Raw genomic sequence first — 17,321 nt, forward strand, 5'->3', positions numbered from 1 at the left:
TCCGGGCGCCAATAACCTTAGATGTTGACGCGCCTTAAATCATAAAAAAAAAAAAATAGTTTTTATCTAACGAATCTTTGGATTTAGCCCAGGGATTTCCATTTTGAGGTTCTCAAAATAAGAAAATGTAGTTATTAAGAAATGGACTATTATGAGTACACACCACTAGGGCGAGAAGGGGAATCAGCAACTCTTTATCAATGTCATTCTGTGAGAAAGAGGTTGGTTAAGCTCTATAGTGCTAACTTAAGTGTAACGATAAGAAGCCTCCTCATCACCTGTGATACAATTAATAGGAATTAATATACAGTCTAGCCTCCCATAAAGGACACTCTCACTAGCGACCACCTCCATTTACGGACAGTTTTTGGATTTCCCCGTTTTACCACTATACACTTTCTATATAAAAGAACCTCCATCTAACGGACAATCTACATAGCGACCGCGGACATTGATTTTGGGGAACAGATTAAATGTTTCACCTCCCACCAACGACCACTTTATTCTTAAAAGTTCGTTTGACGCGCGGTGATCAAAATAATTATCCCCTCTCGAGTTTTTCTTTTTTTTCATAGTTTTTCCTAAAGTTTCCTATATAAGCTCCATACATCTTGTACCATTTTAATCATTTTTCAATATTACTTTGGACGAACAATATTTTTTACCGATATGTCTCTCAAACGAAAGTGGTTAACTCTAGAAGAGAAAATAAATGTGTTAGAAGATTTTGCAAAAACCAAATCGAGCCATCGTCAACTTGCCGAAAGGTTTGTTCTATTTTTCTAATAATAGATGATAGTATGATGATAATTTTACCATAAATTATTATTGTTATGAATAAATGTGATGATTATTATAAAAATGATTAATTAAGTCAATAATATGTAATTCTTTGACAATTTTTTTGGATAATTAAGAAAAATTTGATGCATATCATATAGCTAAATAATTATGCATTTATGTACGTTTTAATTTTTTTATTAATAAACAATTTTTAAATAGATGTTTGGAAAAAAAAACATATTTTTTCATTATGTAACCTCGCCAACCTCCTACTAACAACCACCTCCAAATAGCGGCCACTTTGCTTTCCTCCGCCAGTGTCCGTCATACAGGTTCGACTGTATTTGTAAAAATTACAAATTCGAACAAAGGAAATTGGTTGAACAGAAATGCCAGTTTACAGAATAAATTTTTGTGATTTTCCTCACAAAATTGCAGGACTTACATTATGTAAAGTGTTTCACGTCAGACATCTTATTTTATTTTCATTATTAAATTAAATATCGTTCAAAAATGTATCAATATACAATTTTAAATAAATAAAATTAAAAACTTAACTAATGACGTTTTAGACTACTTATCTTGTGATAGTACAGCGTACAGGCTATTACGCAGCGTCGGAATCTACTCAGAAGTAGGGGGCGTTTAGAGAATGAAAATTGCGAAGTATAGAGAAAATTGATTATCAAAACAGGGATGGATTGAGAGCTAAATTTGTTTTCCATCATTTTTAATAATTAACAAAGCAACCAATCTTATTGGTTGAGAAATTACTGCGTAAATGGTAATATAACATGGTAATTAGTCTTAATAGGAGATGTAATTGAATCGTATAGATTTTCAATTACAATACGATTAGTTGTTCGGATAGACTTACTCTTGTCATCGACCTTTAGTAAAGCGTGGACAATATTTTCTACCATTGAAGGAACACTGAATATTCACAAGAATATTATTTCTTAATAACTCATTACTTCATCGTAAAAAGTGTAGCCATTAGTTTACGGACACCCTAGACCTCAAAACGGATTTTTTTAAAAAGTGAAAACCATATCGAAAATTAACATCCTTTTTTCAAAGTAAATTAATGTCTATAAAAAATATTTTTTGTTAAGTGCAATTTGTAACCTTTGACTTCCTTATTTTAAGACAATCTAATTTAAAAATTGGCTACTGGTCCATCTAAAAGAGTTTTTAATGAATTAAACAACTTGATAACTAACTCTGTTGAGTGCTCGTGAACACGTTTTCTTGCAAAACAAACGTAATTTCTCATACGAAGATACAAGGCATCCTGGAAAATGATATACCGTTTGAAAGCCCATTAAACAAGGAAACTTTTATAAAAAGTGCCAGTACCTAGGTCTGATAATGATCACATAAGGGCCTAATGAGTTTTCTTAAAAATTTCGATTACTTTTATTTTTCCAGCATTCGGAGGAAGATTGAGGCTGTTTGGAGAATAACTTATGCTTCGAAATGGTATCAATTTTTAGAAAATTTATCTGTCTTTCTATCCGTGCCATCAGAATCGAATTCGGACTAAAACTTTCTGAGTAATGACATTTTTATTGGAAAAAAGTAATGATTTTAGAAAAAAATTTAAAGTGGCGTCACTCAAGTGAAAAATATGAAGTTGGCCAATACGTCATTGAACTCCACTTTAGATGTACTACACACAGTAGGCCTATGGACAATACTTACTGGTTCACCCTGTATAATCGGGCGTGAACATTGCATGAAATTCACTTAAAAATTATCAAAGTTTTCTACAAATTTGGGACGTTTACTAAAAGATTGTAAGCTTCAATGTTTTACAAGACCTTGAAGGATAGCATGACATCCTAAAAGTGATAGATCTTCTTTTAGATGGTTTACGACCGACAAAAATAATGTTGATGATTCGCTCCGTACAAATATTTTTCTATAAGCAGACAGATCAGAAGATACACTAACTTTACAAGGCAAAAAAACGATGTAAAAATATTATATTGCCAATGAGACCTGAAGATGACCTAACCCCTAGGTCGAAGAACGGCAAAAATAAAAAAGCAATGACTGTAATTGGCATTATTCTTTACTTACTTCTGGTTAAATGAATCAGTCACCAAAATCAATGAACAATACAAAAAAATTGCAATTACGCTGATGAATCGTTCACACTTAATAAACTTTCTTTTATGGAATTACGAATTACAGCATCAGTGCGTTGCCGAAAAAAAGAATACAAGATAAAAAACAGATAACCAAGATTAGGAAAAATCTGTTCAATTCCAACAAATTTATTTTCATTCAAAATTTTGAATGAAAAACTTTAGATTTACCTTATTGGATCTGAGTGTGACCTTGCCACCACATCGAGCACAACATCTTATGCTACAATAGTTACAAACGTGTCCCACCCCGTCAGCAAACTTGGTCTTGAGGCAAATATGACAAGTGGCTTCCAGTTCTACGCCGGCTTTCTTATGTTGTTCATTCCTTTGTCTGATTGTTTCTTCTAGGACCTCCACCTCGTCTTGTTTTCTCCTGTAAAAATAATTTTTGTATTAAATTATTGTACTACGCACAAATTGTATTTCAATTAAATGTTATTTGAATGTGCTAAAACATAATATGTCAATGATTGAGAAAGTCTAGGCGTAATCTACAGAACATTTACTTACAACAAAATTTTACATGATTATATTTTCTTAACACTAAACCTACCACGACCGGTCAATTGACCGTTTTTTAAATTTGGTTTAAATTTTCTAATTACAACGTTATCATACCGCCATTAAACTTCACGACTTTTCCTAAAATGTGTATACAATTGTTTTTTTAATATTCACTTCTTTTCCTAATATTTGATTTTTGAGAAAAATATGTAGTCCGCCTTAACTACCGCGACCGGTCATTTGACCGGCTGAATATTTTCATTTTATTTATTTATTTTTGTAACAGAATTCTCTCGAAAACTCAATTTGATAATGCATTTATCGGATTATTGTTTGCATGTGGTGCATATGAAGCAAAAAATGTACGATATTGCCCTATTCTATGGAACAAAAAATAGGAACCAGCATTCTTCTCAAACACTATGAGCAGAAATGTATAGACGGAAATTTATGAGGTTTATTCGATTCGAGAATGTCCTATATAAAGAAATCCTCGCTTACAAACCGATAAATTTGCTTAGAATTCCAAATTTTGGAACAAATTCTTAGAAAACAGTCAAAACTGTTATAACCAAGAGAATATATCTCTTCCAAGGACATTTTTTCCCAACAAAGTCAAGATGTAGATTCAAACTCAGTAGATGCCAAATAAACAGGACAAATTTGGTATCAAGTCTCGCTAGTGTTCTATATAGTACACGGCTTTCCATATTTGGGAAAACTTGAAAGCAGAGAACCTTCAGTTCAGCTTGGGGAGTTGGTCGTTCTGAAATTAGCAGAAATGTATCCAGTTTTTGGAAGAAATATAACCGTGGAAAATCTTGGAGATGGCCTCAACAAATAGTGTTCAATATCCTAGACTTAGCAGGAGTAAATGCATGGATTTTGCATTAAAAAAACTACCGAAAGTGAAATTTCAAGGCAAAATTGGTAATATATTACCATTGCAAAAGCATGAAAAATATAACTACACGAACAAGTGGTCGGAAAATAGTCAAATACTAAGATACTGCAAACGCAAGAGGACTAAAAAAATGCTGTTTAAAATGTAAAAAATGTCGGTAGGTTTAGTGTTAAACCGGGGAATTAGTTCTAAAAAAAAAAAAAAAAAAAAACAACTGATTCTCCCTACCCCGAATTTTGTGAAAAAATTATTAATAATATTATGCTGGGGAAAGGATTTTCTCAGTGGACAATGCATACTGGTTTCGAAAGCTAAGATCGCCAGGTTCGAATCCAGCTGTTGGCCCTTGAGATTTTCTCTTCCTACGAGAGCTTCTTACAGTTCACTATCCGGAAATGGACAGTGTTGTCTTTAACGAGAGAACACTGTCCAGAGGCCGATAGAGCACTGAAAAAAAACTATAACCACCTCTTTAATTCCTTGTAATTCGGAATTTCATGACAGTAATTAAAATAACATAAAAGTTTAGTCCATTTTTAGAAATGATACGGCTACCAGTGTCCATATTTGTTGTTGCTATTAGATACTCTACAGAATTATTTGCCTTCACCAATAAAGTTCTTGATAACTAAATTATCCCACTTTATATTACGTTATTAAATGATAATTGAGTATGATGGCAATAGAAAAGGCGAGATGGTGTCCACTAATAGAGAGTGCGGTCAAATTATATTACATATCCAATATGATTGGCAATGGAACCTGTATAGGCTAAGTAATCTTATTTTACAGAGCGTACCACTTCAGCATTTGGTTGTCCCAGGGAGCCTGAGTGAGGGATACCCTTACTTTGCTCTCCCGTAAATATGGAGTTCAGGAAGAAAGCTTTTTTTTTTTACTCCATCGACAACTTTATTATCGAAAATAAGGTAGATAACTTCATTGATACAATATTGATATTTACTCTTATTTCCTTAGTTAAAGTAAATATATTTACTACAGTACGCTGCCACCCAGAATATAATATAAGATGTATTCATTACTTGGAATTGACTTCGTTTATTATATCAATAAACTTGAAATGCGTTTATTGCTTTCAATACTAGGTATCTGTTGGATTCGGTGTGCTCATCCAGTATTGAATTTTCTTGAATTACACGTGTTGAATTCAGTTTACTTCGGAAAAATTATTTATAAAAATGATCATTGTGTCGTGAGTGAAGACAATATTTCTAATATTTAAAATATATACATATATACAATAAAATAATGCTATTCAGCGATAATATTGCCACAAATTGCTTCTTCAATAGTTAACAGATTTTTGTAATTCCGTAAATCATCAAAATGACCTAGATTTCCCATTTTGTGGAAACAAAAACACACTAAATAATGCCGATAAAACCCTGATTTCCATTCATCTCAATTTCCATTCTTTACTTGATCTTTCATTTATACAGACTCTCGTTTCTACTGGCAAATCGCCGACTGAATCGACACAATGATCACGAGATTAACATCCCATCCATAGTAGTTTCTCTCCTTCTGTTCAACATACTTAACATATGTGTCGACAAACAAATATTATAACAATCTATAATTTATTTGATAAATGAAGAATTTGAAAATAGAATAATGCGAAAACATTGGTGACAGCATAAAATACAATACAATTGAAAGTGGTACAAAAAATGAAAACACATTCTTATTTTAGATAATTTTATACAGATAGTAAAGTATTTCCAATGCTGTCCTAGCAGCCATAGAGGTCGCTCATATGACGGTAACCATGGAAAAGACCTTGCCAACAGACGTGGTAAAACAAATTAAAAGATACAATTATGAATCCTGGCAGAATGAGTGGTCCTTAGTGACGTACAATAAGCTTAGGAAGATTAAAACAGTTTTCAAAGCTTGGGACCCTTCATCGCGGGATAACCGCAGGGAAGAGGTATTAGTTACCTGCCTGAGAATCGGCCACATCCGATTAAACCTCGGTTACCTCAAGAGTTAGAAGAACCCTCCTACATACAGTTCATGTAATGAACCCTTGACTGAACAATATGTACTTGTGGAGTGTTCAGAATATGATCAATGTAGACAGCGTAACAGTATTCCGGACTCACTAGAAGAAGCCTTGACAAATGTCCCGAATAGAAGAGATTATAACAGCGTTTCCCGAACTGTGGTACGCGAGTTGCTGGTTGGTAGTACCCAAAATATAATCAATAATGGCGGAATACAAAATAAATAAAAAAATAAAATAAAATCATAAAAATATGTTTTTCAACGTTACGCTTTTTCGGACACTTCTTGACGATCAACCCTTATACAACTGTCCTACCGGACAGTTTTAATCATAGAAACGTTTTTTCCTATAATTCCTAAAAATGAAATATTCATAAAATTATTTTAATTAATATTATACAGTAGAGTTGTTAATATGTACAGTAATAAGGTTAGTCTGTCTCAAGTTATACGAGAAAATATAATAGCTCATTTATCAGGATTAAAATTGTCTTTCATGGAGTATTTTCCAAAACCCGAAAACACAAATAATGATTGGATTTCGAACCCCTTCTATAAAGAAAATGTAGGGAAAGCTACATCATTATCAATAAAAGATAAGGTCAATTTAATAGAATTATCATGTGACAGAACTTAAATGATAACTACGTAAAGATCTGCATAAAGAGACTGATTGTAATGAGTAAGCTCTATCCAAGCAACATTAAATTTAATTGGTACTTACAGTTGAATGCTTAAAAGAAATAATTTAGAATTTAAACACTGCAGGCTAAAATGTTTTACAAAGTAGCTTTTCTCTTCCTGACATTCTGAAAGCAATCTAGGCATTATGAAAATAGCCTAAATATTGCCTACATTTTGTTTAATTTTGAACCAAATAATGTACGAAGTAACCAGCATTTTTGCCGTGATGCCTTTCAACGCTCAGAGGTCTTTTTAGACCCAGCCAATTCCCAATTATTACTTGACAAACTGCTCTCATATCCTTAGAAGCGATAAATACTTCGGAAGTATCCTATTACCTTGAGTAACTCCTCAACCCGTTAATAGTTTTATTCTCCCGAAATTATAGAACGGAAATTGTGTTGTTCAGTGGATTTTACTTCACCAGAAGAGATAGCGAGATCTTATATCGACTGAAGGCAGGCCTGACTGAGATGGTTCTGCTTTATATTAGCAAGTCTAGAATCTGTGCCAGTCTAGTCCAGGTTTTAAGTAAAGACTTAGCTGCTATGGCGTATCAACGATTCGACTGCGGTCTTATCTTAAGTCACCAATCTGTGCCCAATGGAAATTACTCGTTACTTTGTAGAAGACTGTTGCGCTTATTATGGATATCTGGGTTCCATTCCTGAGGTTACCAGTCCGAACTGGTGGTAAATGAACCCACCAGGTTCATACAAAGTTCTGAGAGCCTAGATCGACTGACTTGATTCCTTCCAAGTTCCTCCTACTGGTATTCAACTAGTATGCGATAACTCCGTAATTATGTAGCATTCTCCTTCTAGATAATTTGTTTCATCTGGCCGATACCCCGCCCCGTTTTACGCGATAAGAGACGAACGAGGGCCAATGGACACCATTTGCCTGCCTTCCTAATGGATGACGTCCTTTTAAGCAATCATCAACTAGTAATTAAGAAGTTGTTGACTTTAAAAAATAAAAATAACTAGGCATTAGACAAAATGCCAAACTTGTTATTACTGACGGTAACAAATGTAAACGCAAGGTTGACATCCATGTGTGAGTACAGAATATAGAAACCAAACGTGGTGTTCGCTTTTGAATCTATACTCGCTTATAAAAGTATCAATGTGTGGGCATTGTCTGCTATTTTAATAACCAACCACAAGGCTACAAAAATTATGTAATAATTTTTTTTTAAAAAAACCTCTGTGGGTGTTTTATTGGGTGGGTGGCCGCCAAGTAGACAGCCGATTAGAGTTCCACGAGAGGCGGTATGAACATAGACCCAGAGTATATCTGGTTGGTAAACTGTTGTCACAGAATCAGGATGGTCTGCCAGTATCGATCGCCACTCCAATGCCCTGCATCGCCCGCTAATGTCTCACTAAATATTATTAGGCACATCTTGGCTGCTTATCTTTACTTTTTGGTTTGTTAATTGAGTTTTGTTTTTAAGTTACCCGTTTTATTAAAATAATTAGAAATATAATTATTTAGGAAGGTAATGTACAATGGCAGTAGTGATGTTAGCTTCCATCCCATCGTAGAACGAAACACTCTCACGATTATTTGAGGTGTGATGAGATGTTTAGATCAGGCGCTAAGAATTCTGAGGATGTTCTCAAGATTTAGGTCTAACTCCAGCCTGCAGTTGCTATCCCAGGCCGGCCTTCCAGTTCTACGCGTTTTTCTCAGCCAGGGTCTTGCGCAGACGTTTGGAGAGAATCTTGTCAGCTTGTATCTTCTCTCCCTCTCACGCCAAGAGCTCCATCCATTTGAAGCTGCTCAATTTAATGGTGAGCGCCTAATGAAGGCTTCTTCTTTCTTTTCTGTGCCTTCACTTACTAAACCTGAGAGTGGGATTTTGAAGTGGATCTCAGATAGAGGTAAAGGTGACAGAGAGTTTCTAAGTGGAATTCAAAAAATTAAAGTAATGATTGCTGGTCTGACCTCACAGACACTTTTTTGTCCCCTTTGTTTTTCTATTCTGTTATTAACACTAATCACCCGTAATACTTAAAACATGCAGACACTCGTTCGCATGCACACAACGAATGGCTACCCAAATTGGTAAGACTTCCAATTGTTGTGTGGAAATAGCCTAGCCAAATTGGCATTTAAAATGCTTGGGAAATGATATGTGGAATGATACGAGATGAGAGATGGCGTTCTAAACGATGAGAATGGAATTAATGGGGAATGATAGAATTTAAAGCAGAATCTAGAGCAACACGATTGATGAAAATAATTTCAGGGGTCTATGTGGATTTTTAAATTCAGATATATAGAGGAGAGCATTAAGGATTGATTGAGGTGGATTTTTGATTGTAGGGATTGTAATCTCTGGAGATTGGAACGTTCGGATCAACCTCATAGTTTAATTTCAATCCGTCCATCCAGATAGGGTTTCAGATGGTATTGTATACAAGTAGTTAGCCGTTCGGCAAGTGACTGAATCATTTTTCTAGCAGTATTTCCTCAACCGGTCAACCCCCTGTTGATTTCAGTTTTTTTTTAAATTATGTGTGGGGTTTCCAGTTAAGTATTTCTAAAAAGGTAGCAACAATTAGATATTTTACAATAATTACTTAGGAATAGTAGATTCTTCTTTACTCCTTAAATATAAATTTAATTACAAACTTAAAATGGTAGGAAGCATTTTTCAAAAAAAAAAATCTCAAAAGTTGATAAACCTACTTATTTAAAAAAAAACTTATGTTTCGGAATTTTCCATCCAACCCACAGTTTTAAGCGATCCATTTAATCTACCTGAATAAGCTATAAGAATCAGGGCACTTTACTGAAATAGCACTTTAGAGAGAAGTGTACCCATTCCCAACTCCCAGAAGTGCCCTTAATTAAATTTTCCTGGGAAAAAATGTTTCAAAAAAAAAGTTACTACACCTGCTTGAATAAAATAGTACTTCCGTTTTTAAGGAATTCCGTGTTAAGTTACAGTAAAGCGTATAACGGAGTGACGGCGATTAACTATTGGCGAAAGACAAGCGAAATAGTTCATTCAAGAACTCTCGCCAAAATTGAGGACAAAGATTTGCTTAATCAAGAGACAGGTGGCACTTAACAGTTATAGATGGGTCTTCTTGCAGAAAACTCAGAAATCTTACGAGCCTGCCTGTGTCTAACTGATCCAAGATGGTCACTGCAGGTTTCGTTTGATTAAGGAAAAGACACCACCCTAAGTGCTCTGCTCCGAGCGAGCGTGTGCCTAAAACAAGGTTCCTCAAACTTTGGACCAAAAAATCTTCCTAAAATTAGTCCAAGAAAGGAAAAATTAAATAAACTTGGAACGAACGAAATTGATTTCAATAATTACAGAATAATGTTTTATGCCAAATATAAACATATACAGTCGAACCTACCATAAAGGACACTCTCACTAGCGACCACCTCCATTTACGGACAGTTTTTGGATTTCCCCGTTTTACTCCTATTCACTTTCTATATAAAAGAACCTCCGTCTAACGGGTCACTCAACATAGCGACCGCGGACATTGATTTTAGGGAACGGATTATATGTTTCACTTCCCACCAACGACCACCTTATTAAAAGTTCGTTTGACGCGGTGATAAAAAGTAATGATGACTGGTTACAAATAGGCCATCTACGGAGTCTAAGAAGGATCCAGTAATAATTTATAACTGTCTACAGCACAGAAGGAATGTCATTGGCTGGAGTTTTGGCCAAAGTCCATGCGTGGCCATTGTTAATATTTATAGTATTTCCATAGCCATCACCCCAGGGTTATAAGTAAGGAACGGATTTTTATGTATTTAAAAATGCCAAATATTTAATTAAAATATACATTTATTTTCGTCAATTATGTGGAAAATATGTGATTTTCTTAAAATATTTTCTGGAATATTTAAGTAAAATGGACATTTTTTTTTATGAAAATGGATTTTTTTTGGGTGGGGCAAGTTATAATTATTTATACAAGAAAAGAACATTTTTACAATTATAAATAAGTTTGTGGAAAGGGATATCTGCTCTAACCAAAGCCCGACACAGATCTGTACTCAGAGTAGACTTATTTGATGATGGAGATGTAAGGAAGGCTTGATAGGACGTCCTCTCTTTCTTTCTGTTTTTATTCTCTATGTGCGATCCGGTGGCAATATGTTGGGTGACTTGGAAACGTTGAGAGCAAGAAACGCGCTTGTCACAAGCTGTGCAGTACAAAATGTCTCCATCACTTCGAAAAAGTTCTGCTGGAAACTCGCGAAGATATTTAGCAACCAGTTGTTTGTTTGAGGCCGATGTTCGTGGCATTTCACCCAAAAAAGAATACACTAAGTGACCGAACGAAATGAATTGGACACTTCAACGAACGAGCTGAAAGAACAGACAACGTCAGACAACTTCAAAGAACTAACAAGTGCCCGCCACTGTTTAGCAGCATTCTGTGTAAATTACAATAACCATTGTACCCACTGTGATTCACAGCCCTACAGTCTGTGGTTCACAGTTCCTGTCAACCACCTCCCAATTATGAAAATATGCCCAAAATGAAAAATATGAAAAAATATGTACATATTTTGATTAAATATGTAGAAATATTTATTTATTTTAATCAAATATGTATAAATATGCGATAACATCCAAATATGTGGAAATATGTGAAATAAAAATAGACTCAAACGGCTTAAAAAGTGCAGTATGAATACTTCTAGTTGAAAAACGTCTGTAAATTGCCTAGAAAAAAATATGTAAATACATACGAATCCGTTCCCTAGTAATAACAGATGTATTTGTAAATATTTATTGATTACTACTTAAATAAACGCAATTATTATCGTTAGTTTATCAAAGCTTTTTTATATTTATTTTTCACACTCAACTGCCTTGTTATATCCAATTTATTATATTAATATTGTAATTTTTACAATTAAATATTGAATTAATCTAATATTTTAATGAGACAGTCCACTACCCCGTTCCTACATGAAAAGTTCCTTGTATAGATGATTTTCATTTTACGTGCGTTTTGGCTTAGCAAATAGTGATCACTTGCGGAACCTCTGTCAACTTTCCAGGAAACCCTAGGGTTAAAGACTTCTGGTTTATTGTATAACCAATATCAAAATCATTAAATATCTAGGGAAGTTATCCAGTGATAACACTCCCTAAGACGTCTCCAGGATTAGCTACTCTCTTCAGAAGAGAGAAAATCGCGAGGCCACTTGCGTTTTAATCGTCTGGGAGGATGATCTGGATGGTGATGAGATGATAAATGGTGGACAAGAGGATTGGAATGAGAGTGCAAGTTCTATAGAGTTCGTGCAACCTGACCTACAAACGGAATTTCCAAATCTGTGAGGATGGTTAGTTTTGAAACGTAAAATGGAGCGTTAACGATAGTGCGGAGAATTTTAGATTGAAGAGTTTGAATTCGTTGAAGATTGGAGCGTTAAACCCCATAGTTCAATACAGTACGTCCAGGAGGGTTTCTGTACAGAATTGTAAATCAGTCGTTTGTTATTAAGTGAAAGTTTTGAACGTTGGTCTTGAGTCTTTTAAGCAGTCGATAACGCCTGTTAACTTCAGTTCGTTTAAGTCATGTGTGCGGGTTCCAAGTCAGTCTTTTGTCTAAATACAGCCCAAGATAACGGACAACATTGGCAGGAGGAATTGGAATTGAGTAATAGAAGATCGGAGGAAGAGTGATGCGGCGGAGAGTAAAAGTAATATTTTGAGATTTTGTTTTATTTAACTTGATTTTCCATTTTTTAAACCATTCCTCAAGAGAAAAGAGATGAGTTTTAAGGTTTCTGTGTGAAGTTACCGGATCAATGTGGGGAGAAAGTATAGCGGTATCATCTGCATAATTAGGAGGACAGTTTCAGGATGGATCGGTACGTCTGTAGTGTATATTAGGATAGGTCCTAAGATGCTTCCTTGAGGAACACCCGCTTCAATACAATGTTTAGCTGAATACGATGTACCGATTTGAATTTGAAAATAACGATCACACAAATAGGACTTCAAGATGAGGAAGTGAGTGAACGGAAGAATGCCTTTGAGTTTCCAGAGCAAGCCCAGGAGCCACACCCGATCGAAGGCTTGCTTCACATCGAGAAAGACACCCGAGCAACAATCTTTCTTCTCAAGGGAGGATAAATCTGAAAAAGTAAAAAATAAACTGTCTAACCAAAATTTCTTATGACCTTTAACATCTAGGAAAAGACACAACCAATAGGAAAAAGTAAATTACTCTTGGTGAGAAGTGTGGACGTAACCTTCCTGCCTACACCAGAATGGAACGCAAGACAATCAAAATCAAATCTAAGATGAATTAAATTGCCCTGTCACAGGAGAAATGTACAGTTATGGTCAATAACAGAAAGTTTTTTAGAATTTTAATTAGGCTAAATTACTCGAAAGGAAAAGATGGGACAGTTATGGAGGTAGAAGAGAATGGACTGTACTGGAGAGAGCAAGAGAGACAAAATGAGTACAGGAAAGATGGAAAGCATTTTTATGAGACAACCGCCTCCAAAACTACAAAAAAAAAAAAGAAGACCACACTGTGGAGGATGCGAAGACGAAGGTTGATATGAATATAAATAGCATAGTTAGAGTAGATTGTATGGCAGGAGTGTGTATTGGAGGCGGCGACCCTTGTCTTCAACATCATCCACAGTCTTTCTAAAGGCAGCCCCAGGGGAGGGGGTAGAGTTGGCGACCGCCTCCGCACCATCTTAGATTTTGTAATTGCAGTTACCAACCAACATGGCACGTTGGCAGTAAGATCGTCAACCCTCTTTCTTCTTCTTCTAAAGACCACTTCCGTCACGCCAGCGCCCTTCCTTCTTCCATGACCACGTTCTCGGTATTGTAGCTATTATCAACTTAACTGAACTCGTGTGAAATCTTACCTTGCAAATCTAGCCTACTTTACTAGCAAACATCTATACCACTTTTTAGTAACCAGGACAGTACGAAACAGAAACTTCAGATGAAGAGACCAAATTGGAAATCTGCTCCATTGCAGTACTTTGTCTCATAATGAGTTGATGGGAGCAAGTTAAAAATAGTTTTTAGCTAGGAGAAAACCTTTTCATTTTTTAAAAGGGGCAAACTAATACAAATATGGCAAATTTTATGTTAAAAAGTAAAAATAGAGTTTGATTAAAAATAAGTTTAATTTCATTACAGGAACAACCCAACAATCAACATTCACATAGATATGGAGAAAAAAAAACAGGAAATAGCGAACAACTATCTCAAAGTCCAGCTCACAGGACGATATCCGTTATAATAAAGAAATAATTATTTATTTATTCATGAATAAGCTAAGATGGTGCGACAATATCTAAGCTCCACCATCGGACAAAGAAGAAGCTCCTAAGAAGAAAAAAATACAAGGGCCAACCAACGGCTGGATTTCAACCTAGAGGAAATCGTCTCAATAAGTTAACTAAGAAAATGGTTAAGGACACGGAAAATACTAGATTACTAGAAAGTCCAGCTGCTGGGTCTTAGATCGTCTCTGGCTACGATCCTCTTACAACCCTACTCAACAGGTGATGACCAGTGTACTCTTTAAAGAAAGAACACTACTTAGAAGTCGAAAGTGCACTGAGACAAAAGGGGACAAAGTCGTGACTCCCGTTGGCACAACGAGTCTCAGTTAATAAAGCCATTAACTTGAAGCCTTGTTTGTGCATTGCCGAGACCGGTTAGATTATAAATATTGCATCAGACAATTTCATGCTCACCACGCTACTGCAGCAGTTGCTCAAATAAAACAACACACTTTGAATTCATGCTGGAAAGCTTAAATGTATTATCAATAGGAATGTAACCGAAAACTCATCCACGTTATCATCAGAAATCGTTGCACTTGCACTTACCATCTTCGGAGAAGGTTTAGACGCTATCAACGAAAATAATGTTGTCGAAATAATTAAGGACGAAACTGTAAATGTTAAGTGACATTATAAATAACTCAACAGATATAATGCGGGTATTGTAAATCAACGAAATTTAAAATGAGCAATTTTAAACCAGCCTACCAAGGTTCAAATAAATCTTCTGTGGTATAAGAAGCAAATCACAGTACACAGGATTGTGTAGATGGACTGTACGAAGTGCTGCATAATGGACAAACGTGTGACGAGTAAAATCTTGAATTTTATTATTTAAAACATTAAATTCTAATGAAAAATCAATTTCAAGGATTGCACTATTTCCTCTAATTCAATTTAATAAGGCACCAATAAGCACAATATCTCTTACGATTCAAACTAGGAATCACTACACTAAAAAAATCAACATTTACTATATCGCATACTGTGAATGGTGAAGAATGAGCGATTTTTTTTTTTATTTTGGCGAAAAAATGCTGCCAACTAGGTCACCAGAATCGTATTTGGCAAAATAGAAAAAAAAGTTTGCAAAATGTATTAGCAGTTCAGTAAAAACGTTCAAGATTCTTGTCCACATAATTTTAACATATTATTTATTACTAGCCCAAGAACAACTATCAAGGTTTCATGTACTACATAAATGGAGCCAACATTGCAAATTATGTTACATGCAGTTGGCAGCAGTGTTGTCTAAATGAAATATAATTATTACATACGCATACTAACCGGAGTAAAAAAAAAAAGAAAAGAAGTTTAGCAGCATAAAATTTCATTGTAACATTTTATCCAAGTATTTTTAAACAGATCTGTCTTCTTTGTTTAAGGGATTTAATAAGATAAAAATTATAGCTAAAAAAAAACGTAGCCAATACAAAATGGGCAGAATTTCAGTTTCCCATAGCTTTACAAAACCTTCGGTGTTACCCCACAGAAAGGTATCAAAATTGGACAATAAGAAGTGGAAGTAAAAGAATTGCCCGTTTGGAATAGTCGTCATAAAGCAGCAAGTTATTTTACTCAAATAATTTATTTCTTCATTACAATAATTTAGAAAAGGTCTTTCATTTGTTCAGTTTAAAGTCAAAACTAACAGTACATGTCTAATCTCTAAAGACAGAAAGAATCGTTAATAATCACTAATGAGGGTCTTTGTTTAATTATTTATATGATTAACTGTTATTTTAATTGTACAATACGTCTCTTTACTTTAATTAATACATTTTTTGTGAAATAAATTTGGGAAATAGCTTTACACCAAAGATAAATTATTTATTATTTATAAAACGAGTCCAGCTAATATTTCATTTTAACCTATCCAATCTCCTTTCTCTAATGAAGTCGGTCGGCTAGAGGTAGTAATCAACGAGCTATATACTAAAACTCCTGTTCTGCATACAAACGTTTTGTTGTAGCAGCAATGCATTATGGGAAAACAGTTTAAGTAACATAAGAATCATCAAATTATGCTACATACACCAAAATTTCATTTCAAACTTTCCCAACAATTTAACCCACACAGAAACTACCTGTTCCAAACTATTTTTGCCTCCCCGTAGGATGAAGCATCAATGGGCCTAAGCGATCACCGGATCGCAAGATAGAATAAGGTATCTTGATTTAGCCGACTCCATGCTAGGGTCAAGTATTGGGATGACGCAATCACACTTACTTTTTGCTAAGTGGCAGTTGTAAAATTACAATACATAAGGAAAAAAATGTCAATTTATTTCATTAAATACTCAAAACCGGAAAAAAAAATCTGAGTAATTTCTAATTAAACCGCAATCTTTAAAGACTAACCTGCAGTAAAGTATATATAATCCATTTCAATTCAGCCTTTTCTCTCCCAATATATATATATATAACACTTTATAACAACTATTCTAAAAACGATCGCGTGCTAGACGCCATCTCTTTCTAACTCCGGAAGCAGTAGTACCCACCCCTTTACCAAGCCTTTCTGGTCGTACAACAAACGTTCGATCGAGGCCGGCATCCGGGATTGCTGTAGTGGAAGCAAAAGAGAGAAAGAGGCAAAAAGGGAGAGGAAAACAACATCTAACTCCTAACTAAAGAGCATACAAACCCTGTTTTATACCCTAATTCTCACAAACTTCTAAAGTATCCTCTTTTTCTTCTTTTGCCCTTCCTTGTATAACCCTGAAGAAGGGCCCACCCCTTCCTATTAAACGGAAATGTATTTATATAGATTTGGAAACTGCAACACTTCTACTAAAATAACAGAAAAATAATGAGTATTATAATGTTTTAATAAATAATAATATAACATTATTAGTATCAAAAATAAATTTTATAAAATAAGAGCGTGATGTTAATTTTTTTGTATATAAATATATATTATATAGAGA

At 34.7% G+C, this 17,321-nt stretch overlaps 1 protein-coding gene across 19 annotated transcripts in view; it reads right to left on the reverse strand.

The window, feature by feature from the left end:
* Rim (Rab3 interacting molecule) overlaps positions 1–17,321 on the reverse strand; it is a 103,236-nt gene that overhangs the window by 67,531 nt on the left and 18,384 nt on the right. For all 19 annotated transcript variants that reach the window (XR_012454629.1, XM_074115736.1, XM_074115742.1 and 16 more), the window contains one exon: positions 3,108–3,312. Coding sequence is in view for 15 of the 19 variants with exons in the window: in XM_074115736.1 (XP_073971837.1) it covers positions 3,108–3,312 (205 nt within the window). In the remaining 4 variants the exon portion in view is untranslated. The remainder of the gene's footprint in view (positions 1–3,107; positions 3,313–17,321) is intronic.

Source organism: Rhodnius prolixus, unplaced genomic scaffold (assembly GCF_049639745.1).
Source record: "Rhodnius prolixus isolate KJV_2025 unplaced genomic scaffold, Rpr scaffold_13, whole genome shotgun sequence".
Classification (NCBI taxonomy): domain Eukaryota; kingdom Metazoa; phylum Arthropoda; class Insecta; order Hemiptera; family Reduviidae; genus Rhodnius; species Rhodnius prolixus.